The 12,421-nt window shown below is 48.4% G+C and overlaps 2 protein-coding genes across 2 annotated transcripts; one reads left to right on the top strand and one right to left on the bottom strand.

Moving 5' to 3' along the window:
- Positions 1–7,419: 7,419 nt before the first annotated feature.
- On the bottom strand, positions 7,420–8,996 carry LOC121500884 (trehalase-like). Its single transcript, XM_041772995.1, has 4 exons — positions 8,626–8,996; positions 8,142–8,254; positions 7,828–7,881; positions 7,420–7,614 (listed from the first exon to the last, which is right to left on the bottom strand). Exons 1-4 carry the CDS (start codon positions 8,753–8,755, stop codon positions 7,420–7,422), a joined length of 492 nt encoding a protein of 163 aa, XP_041628929.1. The 5' UTR covers positions 8,756–8,996.
- Positions 8,997–10,968: 1,972 nt separating this feature from the next.
- LOC121500663 (trehalase-like) lies at positions 10,969–11,939 on the top strand. The gene is made up of 4 exons (XM_041772576.1): positions 10,969–11,196; positions 11,327–11,419; positions 11,541–11,657; positions 11,766–11,939. Exons 2-4 carry the CDS (start codon positions 11,343–11,345, stop codon positions 11,890–11,892), a joined length of 321 nt encoding a protein of 106 aa, XP_041628510.1. The 5' UTR covers positions 10,969–11,196; positions 11,327–11,342; the 3' UTR covers positions 11,893–11,939.
- Positions 11,940–12,421: the final 482 nt, after the last annotated feature.

Here is a 12,421-nt window from a genome sequence, read left to right as displayed (position 1 = left end):
CAAAGGCAGGCGCCAAACCGCTGTGCCACCCAGGGATCCCCTCTCCCATGTCTTTTTAGTCTTGGCAGGTGCCACTGCATGGGCCCTTCCCTGAGTCACATGGTGGGGTGGCTGTGGGGCTCCAGGCACATGAATGTCAGGGGCATAATTAGGTCACACATCTGGGACCAGATGCCAGTTGCTCCGTTGGCCCCAAGATCACCACTGCAGAGAGTTACCTTTTCCTTTTATGTTTCAGACACAGTGGCTCCAGATTCTGTCCCAGGTGCAACGTGAGGCAGGGGCCCATGAGGAGGCTCAGCGGTGCTCGGTGCTTGTGCTGGAGGACGGATGGCTCAGGCCTGAGATGACACAGGGCTGCGGGGAGGAACTGTGCATGGCAAGGTGTGCGCTATAAGCCGGTCACCGTCTGAGATCAGTGACCATGTGACCTTTCCTTAGGACTCAGGCTTGTAGTCTAGGGTGTCGGTTGTGGTGCCTTGTCTGCCACAGACAAGATGGCCCATCCCTCCCCACCTCTGTCCTGTTAGTTTGCCCACCTCCTGGGAAGCCACCTCTGCCTCCAGATGCTACATACTTCCTTCCTTTGTTTTTCTTTATATATATTATTTTTTAAATTTAAATTCAATTAATATATAGTGCATTATTAGTTTGAGGTAGAGGTCAGTGATTCATCCATCTTGTATAACACCCAGTGCTCATCCATCACATGCCTTCCTTATGTCCATCACCCAGCCACCCCCTCCCCCACTCCAGCTACCCTCAGTTTGTTTCCTATGATTGAGAGTCTTTTATGGTTTGTCTCTGATTTCATATTTTATTTTTCTCTCTCTCCCCCTATGATCCTGTTTTGTTTCTTAAATTCCACATGAGTGAAATCATTTCATTATCTTTTTCTGACTTATTTTGCTTAGCACATATTCTCTAGTTCCAACCATGTTTTTGCAAATGGTAAGATTTCATTTTTTTAAAAAGATTTTATTTATCACACACACACACACACACACACACACACACACACACACACACACACTGGGGCAGAGACACAGGCAGAGGGAGAAGCAGGCTCCATGCAGGGAGCCTGACATGGGACTCGATCCCAGGTCTCCAGGATCAGGCCCTGGGCTGAAGGTGGTGTTAAACCACTGAGCCATCCGGGCTGTCCAAGATTTCATTTTTTTTGATGGCTGAGTAGTATTCCATTGTGTGTGTATGTATATAGTATTCCATTTTGTGTATATATCTATATCTATCTATCTATCTATCTATCTATCTATCTATCTATATCTATATATGTCTTCTTTATCCATTCATCTGTCAACAAACATCTGGGCTCTTTCCATAGTTTGGCTCTTGTGGACATTGGCTATAAACTGGGGTGCAGGTGCCCCTTCAAGTCACTATGTATCCTTTGGGTAAATACCTAGTAATACATTTACTGGGTCGTAGAGTAGCTCTATTTTTAACTTTTTGAGGAACCTCCATACTGTTTCCCAGAGTGGCTGCACCAGTTTGCATTCCCACCAACAGTCTTAGACAGTGAACCCTTTCCTCGCATCCTTGTCACTACGTGTTGTCTCCTCTCCTGACTTGTTCATTTTAGCCATGCTGACTGGTGTGAGGTGGTATCTCATTGTGATTTGATCCGTATTTCCCTGATGCCAAGTGATGTTGAACATTTTCTCATGTGTCTGTTAGCTGTGTGTATGTCTTCTTTGGAGAAATATCTGTTCCTGTCTTCCACCCATTTCTTGATCAGATTGTTTTTTAGGTGTTGTTTGATAGGCTCTTTATAGATCTTGGATACTAGGCCTTTAATCTGATAGGACATTTGCAAATATCTGCTCTTATTCTATAGGTTGTCTTTTGATTTTGTCAACTGTTTCCTTTGCTGTGCAAAAGCTTTTTGTCTTAATGAGGTCCCAATAGTTCATTTTTGCTTTTGTTTTCCTTGCCTTTGGAGATGTGTCTAGCAAGAAGTTGCTGTGGCTGAGGTCAAAGAGGTTACTGCCTGTGTTCTTCTCCTCTAGGATTTTGGTGGATTCCTGTGTCTTGCATTTAGGTCTTTCATCCATTTTGAGTTTATTTTTGTGTCTGGTGTAAAAAAGTGGTCTAGTTTTGTTCTTCTGCATGTGGCTGTCCAATTCCCAACAACATTTGTGGAAGAGACTGTCTTTTTTCCATGGATGTTCTTCCTTGCTTTGTCGAAGATTAGTTGACCACAGAGTTGAGGGTCCATATCTGGGTTCTTTATTCTGTTCCATTGATCTATGTATCTGTTTCTGTGTTAGTACCACACCATTTTAATAATTACAGCTTTGTAATACAGCTTGAAGTCCAAAATTGTGAGGCCTCCAGTTTTGGTTTTCTTTTCTTTTTTAAGATTTATTTATTTATTTGACACAAAGAGAGAGCACAAGCAGAGGGAGAGACATGCAGAAGGAGAGGGAGAAGTAGGCTCTTCGCTGAGCAGGGAGCAGGGATATGAAGCTTCATCCCAGGACCAAAGGCAGACAATTAACCGACTAAGCCACTCAGGTGCCCTGGTTTTCTTTTTCAACATTCCTCTGGCTATTTAGAGGTCTTTTCTGGTTCCATACAAATTTTAGGATTATTTGTTCCAGCTCTGTGAAAAATGTTCATGGTATTTTGATAAGGATTGCATTGAATGTGTAGATTTCTCTGGGTAGTACAGACATTTTAACAATATTTGTTCTTCTAATCCATAAGCATCTTTCCTTCCTTTTAAAAAAATATTTAAAAATTTTTTTATTTATTTATCTGACACACAGAGAGAGCCAGAGAGCACAAGGGGGGCGCATAGCAGAGAGAGAGAGAGAGAAGTAGGCTCCCTGCTGAGCAGGGGCCCAACACAGGGCCAATCCCAGGTCCCTGGGATCACGACCTGAACTGAAAGCAGATGCCCAACCAATTGAGCCACCCAGGTGCTCCTTAAATATATTTTTCTTATGGTTAAATAGATACCACATAAAATCTGGCATTTTAAAGTGAAGAATTCAATTTACATTTTATTTACAGTATTTTGCAACTATTGCCACTATTTTCAATTAAAAAAAAAAAAGACTTATTTATTTTCTGAGATCACAATCTGAGCCAAAACCAAGAGTCAGATGCTTAACCTACTGTAGCATCCAGGCACTCCATCAAAACTTTTTTATCATCCCAAAGATGTATTCTTTTTTTTTTTTTTTTAAAGAGATTTTATTTATTTATTCATGAGAGACACACAGAGAGAGAGGCAGAGACACAGGCAGAGGGAGAAGCAGGCTCCCTGTGGGGAACCTGATGCAGGATTCGGTCCCAGGACCCTGGGATCATGCCCTGAGCCAAAGGCAGATGCTAAACAATTGAGCCATCCAGGCGTCCCCCAAAGATACATTCTATAACCATTGAGCAGTAAGTCCTCAGTTCTCTCTCCCCAGAGCCCCTGGAAACCACTATTCTATCTCCTGTGACTATGAATTTATGTATTCTAGATATTTCATGGAAGTGGAATCATACAATTCATGTCCTTCTGTGACTTTTGCATTATTCAGTGTAGAAGTCTTTTATCTCCTTGCATAAGTTTAGTCCTAGGTATTTTATTTTTTAAATGTTATTGCATACGGGATGGCTTCTTAAATTTCCTTTTCAGGTTGTTCTTGGCAGGTGTATAGAAATGCAACTGATTTTTGAGTATTAATCTTCTATCTTCAGCTTTACTGAATCTTTTTACCAGACTCAGCTGCTTTCCTGTGGATCCTTTGGGATTTTCTATATATAGAATCATGTCACCTGTAAATAGATATATTCTTCTTTTCCATTTGAACACTTTTCTTGTCTTGTTCCTTTGGCTAGCTGAATAGCAGAGGTGAAAGTAGATAGACATCCTTATCTCACTCCTGATTTTAAAGAAAAGCTCTCAGTCTTTTGCCACTGAGTGTAATAGTACATGTGAGTTTTTCATAAGTTCTTTATATTTCTCTGAAGAACTTCCCTTCTATTCCTAATTTTTAGAATTTTTTTTAAATCATAGGAGGGTGTTGGGTTTGTCAAATGCCTTTTCTGCATTAATAATTATGTTGGGTTTTTTTCCTTTGTTCTGTTAATGCAGTACATTACATTGGTTTTCTTATGTTGAACCATCCTTGCATTCTTGGAAAAATCTCACTTGCACAGTGTGTAATCCTTTTAATATGCTGTTGAATCTGGTTTGCTAGTATTTTGTTGAGGATTTTTGCATTACATGTATAAAAGATTGGACTGTAATTTTCTTGTGGTATCTTTATACAGCACAAGACTCAAGTGTTGCTGGTCTCATAGGAGGAGTTAGGAAGTGTGTCCTCCTCTTCTATTTTGGAAGTTTGAGAAGGGTTGGCGTTAAGTTTTCTTTAGGTGCGTGGTAGAGTTAGCCAAGGAAGATGTTGGTCTTGGACTATATTAGGATTTTCCAGAGAAACAGAAACTAGAGAATACATGTGCATGTGGAGAGAAAGAATGAGATTTATCTTTAAATTTTTTGCTTATATGATTGTGGAGGTTGGCAAGTCCAAAATCTGTAAGATAGGTCAGCAGGCTGGATACACAGCAAAGTCTAAAGGCAGTCTCTTGACAGAATTCCCTCTTCTTCTGGGGAGGTCAGTGTTTAAGGCCTTCTATTAAGGCCTTCAACTGATCAGATGAGGTCCACTCACAATATGGAGGGTATGAAATAATAAAGGAAAATCTCATTCAAAATACAGTCAGGATGGGGGACCTGGGTGGCTAAGTTGTTAAGTGTCTGCCTTTGGCTCAGGTGGTGATCCTGGAGTCCTGGGATTGGGTCCTATGTTGCTCTCCCTGCATGGAGCCTGCTTTTCCCTCTGCCCATGTCTCTGCTTCTCTTTCTCTGTCTCACAAATAAATAAAATATTTGAAAACAAACAAACAAACAAACAAACAAAAAAACCCCAAGATACAGTAAGGAAGTCCTGAAAGGCACATGCTCACAGAGGTACCACAATTCAAAGCTAACTTTACATATCTCAGCAGGAGAAAAAGTTCTCTCTTTGCCCAGCAACAAACCAGCCAACGAGAACCACCACAACTCAGTTGATGAAAACTCCCTACAACCCTGAATTTCTGCTCTGTTTGGAATGGAGTTTCATTCCAAACAGCCCCTCCCAACATCTTTCTTTCCTCTATAAAATAACACTCCTTTCCTTTGTTGTCTGGACTTGCCTATGGTTTACATGCCCTGAATTGCAATTCCTCTATTTCCAAATCAACGCATTTTCCTATAAATGAATTGGCTATTTTTATTAAGGTTGACCAGGCTAATTTACTCAAAAGTCTCCTGATTTAATCTCATCTAAAAAATACCTTCATAGAAATATCTAGAATAATTTTTGACTAAATATTGTGCTACCTCCATCTAGTCAAGTAGATACAGAAAATTAACCATCACGGGGAGGTTTCATTGTTGGGTGGTTTTTTATTACAATCTCTTTACTTGTTATAAATCCATTGAAATTTTCTATTTCTTCATGCATCAGTTTGGGTAATTTGTGGGTTTCTAGGAATCTGACCATTTTGTAGTGGTTATCCAATTTGTTGGCATACAATGTTCAGTTTTATTTTGTAAAGTCATAATAGTATTGCCATTTTATTCTTTTTAAAGATTTTATTTATTTATTCATGAGAAACAGAGAGAGAGGCAGAGACACAGGCAGAGGCAGAAGCAGGCTCCTGATGTGGGACTCAATCCCGGGTCTCTAGGATTACACCCTGGGCCAAAGGCAGCACTAAACTGCTGAGCCACCCAGGCTGCCTCCATTTTCATTTCTGATTTTAGTTATTTGTATCTTCTTTTAGTCTTTGTCAATTTTTTTTCAGTAGCTATAAAGAAGCCCATGTGAGGCTCCATCTTAGGATCCTGGGATCATGTTTTTGTTGTTGTTGTTGTTGTTGGTTTTTTTTTTTTTTTTTTTTTTTATAGAGAACCACTTGCTTTACTCTGCACTCCGGGATCATGTTCTGAGCTGAAGGTAGATTCTTAACCTACTGAGCCACCCAGGTACCCCAATTTTCTCTCTTGATTTTCTATTCTCTATATTATTTCTCTATGCCCACTTTTCATTTACTCTCTTCTGCTAGCTTTGGGTTTAGTTTGCTTTCCTGTAATTCCTCAACATATGAAGACAGGTTATTGATTTAAGATCTTTTGCAGAAACTTGTTGTTGTAAATTTCTCTCTAAAAACTGCTGCATCCCATAAATTTTAGTATGTCTCCTTGTTTTCATTCATCTGTTAAGTATTTTCTAATGTCCCTTCTTTGTGATTTCTTCTTTGACTCTTAGGTTAAGTGTGTCAATTTCCACATCTGTGCATTTTCCAGTTTTCCTTATGTTATTTATGACTAGCTTCATTCTATTATAGTTGGAGAAGATTCTTTCTATAATTTCAATCTCTTAAAATTTACTGAGACTTGTTTTGTGGCCTAACATATAATCTATCCTGGAGAACATTCCATGTGCACTTAAAAAGAATATGTATTCTATTGTTGGGTACAGAGTTCTATATATATCAGGTCTAACTGTTTCATGGTGTGGCCTTCTATCTCCTTTATGATCTTCTATCTAGACATTCTATCCATTAAAGTGGCACTGAAGGCTCCAACTCTTTTTTTGTATTTTTTAAAGATTTTATTTATTTATTCATGAGAGACACATAGAAAGAGAGAGGCAGAAACACAGGCAGAGGGAGAAGTAGGCTCCATGCAGGGAGCCCGACATGGGACTCGATCCCAGGTCTCCAGGATCACGCCCTGGGTGTGAAGGCAGCGCTAAACCGCTGAGCCACCCAGGCTGCCCTAAGGCTCCAACTCTTAACATAGAACTATTACTCCCTTCAATTCTGTCAACTTTTACACACACTGTCACCCTGGGGTGACTGTGGTCGTAGCAGGGCTCTCTTCCTCTCTGAGCACACAAAGCTGATAAAATAAAGGCCAGTATTCCTGTATTGTTTTCAAAAGTGCCCAGGGTTATAAAATGATCTAGACTAATGCATTCAAATTTGGACTCTTTTGAAAGGATAGTTCAGGGAGACAGTATTTAATACTTTTTCTGATCCTATCTCCTTGCCCTCCTTCACAGCACTTGGGGCCCATTGCAGCTGGGAAACCAGGGCTGGGTGATTTTCAGCATTTGTAAGCATCTCAACAGAACAATAAAGAATTTGGAGTACATATTTGGGAAGCCAGGTTGCATGGGGTATGGGGCTGTGTCCCCACAGAACAGGATTTCCTCCTTATTAATGTCCCAGGAGAGAAACGGGTCCAACCCATGACTTCTGGGCCCCTCCCCTGATCCCACCCCAGGACTGGCTGGGGATGAAGGATGAAGGGTGGAGGATGAAGAGGCAGGAGAAGGTAGGGAATCACACAGAAGTTTGATGAGGCCTATGGGGCAAGGAGGCCCAACACTGTGGCAGGAGGCCGAACAGGAGGCTGAGCAGAAGGGCAGCCGTGAGGCAGTGGGGCTGCAGGAAAACTGTCTGGCTGCCCGAGCTCAGCTGGTCACCATAGCGCTCCAGGAGCATCAGGACCACTCCATTGGTCCAGCCAAAGCCCTCCTGGAGAGACAGAGCCAGTGGTGTCCTTCAGGGGCTGTGAGATCCCCACCCACACACCCTGGAACTGCCTAGCCCCAGGGGTACAAAGGAGCTCCAGTTGGCCTCCTCCCAGTGGACCCACATAATGGGAGGAATCAGAGGCCCAGATGGGGGTTGGAGGGGGTCATGGCCTGCTGTGGGGACAAAGTCCCCTGTAGGGTGTGGGCCACTCACCTGAACCTCGTACTCCCCTCCACCACCTGGCTGACCACCATTGCTGATGTCATACTGGGAACAGGACAGGCTGTAAGGTCGGCAAGGCCCCCAGGCTCCCCATCCCAGCCCTCCAGGGGGAGCAACACGTGAGCCTCCTTGGGAGAAGGGGCTCTGGCCTGCAGCTCCCACCTCTGCAGTGCCTGAGAATGACCACCGGGCGTCACCACTGTCCCTGGGCTTTGCAAAGCCTGGCGATCCCCGCCCCCCACTTCCCCACCCCTGCTCCCCAGGGGGAGGAGCCCCAGGAGGGTCTGGGCTCAGGAGCAGCTCACCTTCTCATACATGGCTGAGTCTCTGGAGTAGACCTCAAAGTTGGTTCGGACCCAGTTCTGAGCCAGCTGGAAAGCCACTTCCTGGGCCCGAGGTGAGGGAGACTTGGCCAGACCTGGACCCCACCCCAGGCAGGACCCTGAATCTCCTGAGTCCCCATCCCAGGAGCAGCTGAGGCCTGAGCCTTCCTCTCTCCAAGGAGAGAGAAAGAGGCCCGGGCCCTAAAACCTCCCTTGTGAGCCCTGTGAAAAGCCAATGTGTTCCTCACCCAGGGCCTGAGTTTGGAGGGAGGAAGGAGGGCTGGTTCCCCTGACAGGTGAGGGTGGACACAAATGTCTGCTGGGTGGGAAACCAGAGAACAGAAGAGCCAGAGAAAGGCCCCCACGGCTTTTGTTCACACCTCCCCAGCACCGGGAGGCTGACCCAAGGGGTCAGCAAGGTGCAAGGGGTAAGGCCCTGGGCTATGCCCCATCCCTGCCTCCCTACCTCTGATGACCAGGTCCTGCAGGGGGGCCCAGGCGTTGGGGAAGTCCCACTGCTGGCCTGTGTTCTGGAGAGAGGTCGGGATCCCGTACTGGTAGGTCAAGATCTGGCTGTCCTGAAAGGTTCCAGACATTTCTATGACTGGGTGTGGTCTGGATGAGGAGCCAAGAGGCTGGCTGGGCCCCCCTAAAGCCAGGTGTCCCCCTTCTTGGGCTTTTCTCTTGGCTCGCAGCTGCCCCCTGGTGGCTCCAGTGGGACCCGCAGGCTCAGACCGAGGGGTGGAGCAGGAGGGGGTGGCTGCCCCTTGCCAGAGGTCACTAGCTCAGAGTCAAGGAGAGAGCAGGTGGTCCTGCCCGCAGTGTACCAGCCCGCCCTGCTGCCCCCCTCACCTCAGATATTTCAGAGCCTTGTCCGTGACATCCAGAACAGAGAAGCAGCTGTTCAGAATGAGGTGTGTCTGAATGGGTCAAGTCCTACGTCCTTCCATGTTCAAGGTCATAGTGAAATCAGGGACCTTTCTCCTCATTTCATAGAATGGCCTTCAAAACAGCCCAGCGCAATTTCTGCAAATTTCAGTGATTCATGGCTTTGGAGGCGTATTCTGGGGGTGAAACTAGGTTTAGATAGAAGGTCCCAACCCTTGTACCCTATGGCAGCTCTCTAGAAAGAAATTTGGGATGGGCAGTGGCAGGGGGATAAAAGAGCAAAGTCTACTTCTAACTCTTCACCTCTTTCCTGAAATCCTCACCAGCCTCTCCCCAGGCCAACCTAAGTTGTCTTGCCACCTCCTGGCTACCCCCTACCTTTCATGCCTAATTATTTCCTCCTCAGCTGGGCTCTTCCTTCCCTGAGCTAGTCAGACCAAGTCCCTGCTCAGGAATACTTGCCACTGATGATTGTGGCCTGTGGTCAGCACAGTCTGTTAGACTCTTTCTCTCCTTTGTCTGAGGCTCAGAGAGGGCAGTGGTGTGCCCAAGGCTGCACAGCATCTGTCCTCCTGGCCAGCCCCAGGGCCGTGACACCTGTGGCACAGAGTGGTGCTCTGGGCTCCTTCCTTACCCAGCCCCACAGGAACAAACCCAGGCTCTGTTCTACTGCCCCCCGCCCCCAAATAACAGAGCCGACCCCTCTCTCACTGAAACCACACTCACTGGTACAGAACCAAGAGGCAACCAACAGAGAAAATACCTGGCAGAGGCACCCAGCAAGCCCCTCATCCTGGTCCTACAGTTGTTCTCCCAAGGCCACAATCAGGTATGTCTGCTTCCCCGGGGAAAAGGCGTGGGGTTTCCTCCTGTTAAAAATAACCTTACTGGGCAGCCCGGGTGGCTCAGCGGTTTAGCACCACCTTCAGCCCAGGGCCTGATCCTGGAGACCCAGGATGGAGTCCCACGTCTGGCTCCCTGCATGGAGCCTGCTTCTCCCTCTGCCTGTGTCTCTGCCTCCCTCCCTCCCCCTACTTCATGAATAAATAAATAAAATCTTTAAAAAAAATAACCTTACAAATAAAACTGCCGATTATTTCACCAGCAAAAATGGGTTAATTTAGGAATAGCAAACATCTGTGATCTGGGATGAGTAAGCTACATGAAAACCATGAGCAACTTAGCACAACACAGGAGAATCGGGCTCTTTTATGGAGGAAAGAGGGATGCTGGGAATGTTGTTATAAATAAAAAGCCTATTGGAGGAAACTGGGAATTCTGAGTGTGGTAGCTTTTCATTGGCTCAGTTGTGGCTGTCTCTCACTGGCTGGGCTGTTGCTGGGGCAGAAGAAACCTTACCCTCTTGCTGGGATCATAAGGCAGCATCCACCTGTGAGTTGAGGTCTGCAATTGAAAAGGAGTGTTAGGGTGGAGAGTTTCACCTGCTGGCCTCCTGAGTCCTTTTTTTAATTTTCATACTCCAGGGGCGCCTGGGTGGCTGTAGTGGTTGAGCATCTGCGTTTGGCTCGGGTCGTTATTCTGGGGTCCTGGGATCGGGTCCTGCCCTGGGTTCTCTACCGGGAGCCTGCCTCTCCCTCTGCCTATGTCTCTGTCTGTCTCTAATGAATAAATAAATAAATAAAATCTTTAAAAAAATGTCTTTTTCACACTCAACACCTCAGATGGAGGGTGGGGGCCCTGGGTCTCTGGGGCCTGGCTTGGCAGTGTCAGCAGAGATGGGGAATGGCAGTGGAGGACACGGTCCCCCTACCTGGTCCTAATGATAGCCACTGCTTGGTGAGCACCTGCCAGTGCCAGGCTGAGTTAGCAGGGACCCCAGAGGCCAGCATGGGGGGCCGAGCAGACCGGGCTCCCAGGGGCTCAGGCCTTGGCCAAAGCCACACGGCTGACCCGTCCCAGAGCCAGCACCCATGCCCCGGCTGCCTGGCTCCAGAGCCCAGAGCTGCCAGGGCCTCCACGGCCCGGCCTCCTCCAGCCTCGACACCGTGGGGGCCGCGGGCACCCTGTGCCCTCTCCCCTGACTGCAGGTGAAGCCCGAGGTCCTCAGCCACCCGGAGCAGTTCTCTCTCATCTACGCGGCACACCCCTTCATCGTGCCTGGGGGGCGCTTCACTGAATTCTACTACTGGTGAGAGACCAGGGCTGCAGGGGGGAGCCCGGGGCCAGCAGGCTGTCCTGAGCAGGGGGGGGCACCCTGACTGGCCCCGGGGGTGCAGGGCGGGGGTGGCGGGGGGCGGCTGAGCTGTCCCTTTCCCCAGGGACTCCTACTGGGTGATGGAGGGGCTGCTCCTCTCCGAGATGCCCCGGACGGTGAAGGGCATGCTGCAGAACTTCCTGGAGCTGGTGCGAATGTAAGAGGGGGCGGGCACCCCAAGGCTGGGGGCAGAGGAGCCGGGGCCACGGGCGTGGCCCTGGGTGGGCCTTGGCCTCGGCCGCGGGGCAGAGGCACCCAGCAGGCCCCTTTGTTGGCAGCTACGGCCACGTCCCGAACGGGGCCCGCGTGTACTACCTGCAGCGGAGCCAGCCCCCGCTCCTGACCCTCATGATGGACCGCTACGTGAGCCACACCAACGACACGGCCTTCCTCCGGTGGGCGCCCCGTCCCCCCGCCGCCCCGCACGCCCCCTACCCAGGACCTCCCAGGGCGGGCCTCAGGGCGTGGGCCTGGGCTGAGGTGGGGCCTGGCTCCTGTCCCAGGGACAACATCGGGACCCTGGCCTTGGAATTGGACTTCTGGACGCAGAACAGGACTGTCTCTGTGAGCTCGGGGGGGAAGAGCTACGTCCTGAATCACTACGCCGTCCCTTATGGGGGACCCAGGTAAGGAGCTGCCTGCCAGCCTCTCAGGCTCCTGCTGTTCACCTGGTTTGAGGGCCAGGGACGGACCCCGGCTCTCAGAGGCTGATGCTGAGGAGGTGGGTGCCCATGGAAGCCCTGGGGGCAGGGTGGCCCCACGCTGGCACAGGTGTCTCCTGGCTCCCTGCTCCCCAGCAAGGCTGCATAAGGACACAGGAAGGCTGCTGAAGAAACTTGTCCCGAGGTATTGGCGAGGCAGTTGCTGCGGCCCTCCTGTCCTAGGCCATCCCTGGGGCAGGAGAGGCCCCAGAACACAGAGACACCAGGACTGGGGGCTGGGGCCTGTGGGGATGGCAGCGGTGGGAGAGCTCTGTCCTGGGAAGAGGAGGGGGGGGCTGGCACAGTGAGGACCCGGAGAACAGCAGACCAGGAAGACCACCGCGGGGGCTTTGCTGCTTTGCAGCTTGGCCACCAGCCGGCAGCACCCCCTGGTCCTCCCAAGGCAAGACCTACCTGCGGGCCAAGGCCTAGAGGAGACAAGGAGCCTCGAGACCCCT

Source organism: Vulpes lagopus, chromosome 10, assembly GCF_018345385.1.
Source record: "Vulpes lagopus strain Blue_001 chromosome 10, ASM1834538v1, whole genome shotgun sequence".
Lineage (NCBI taxonomy): Eukaryota > Metazoa > Chordata > Mammalia > Carnivora > Canidae > Vulpes > Vulpes lagopus.
This window is presented reverse-complemented; position numbering and strand designations above follow the sequence as displayed.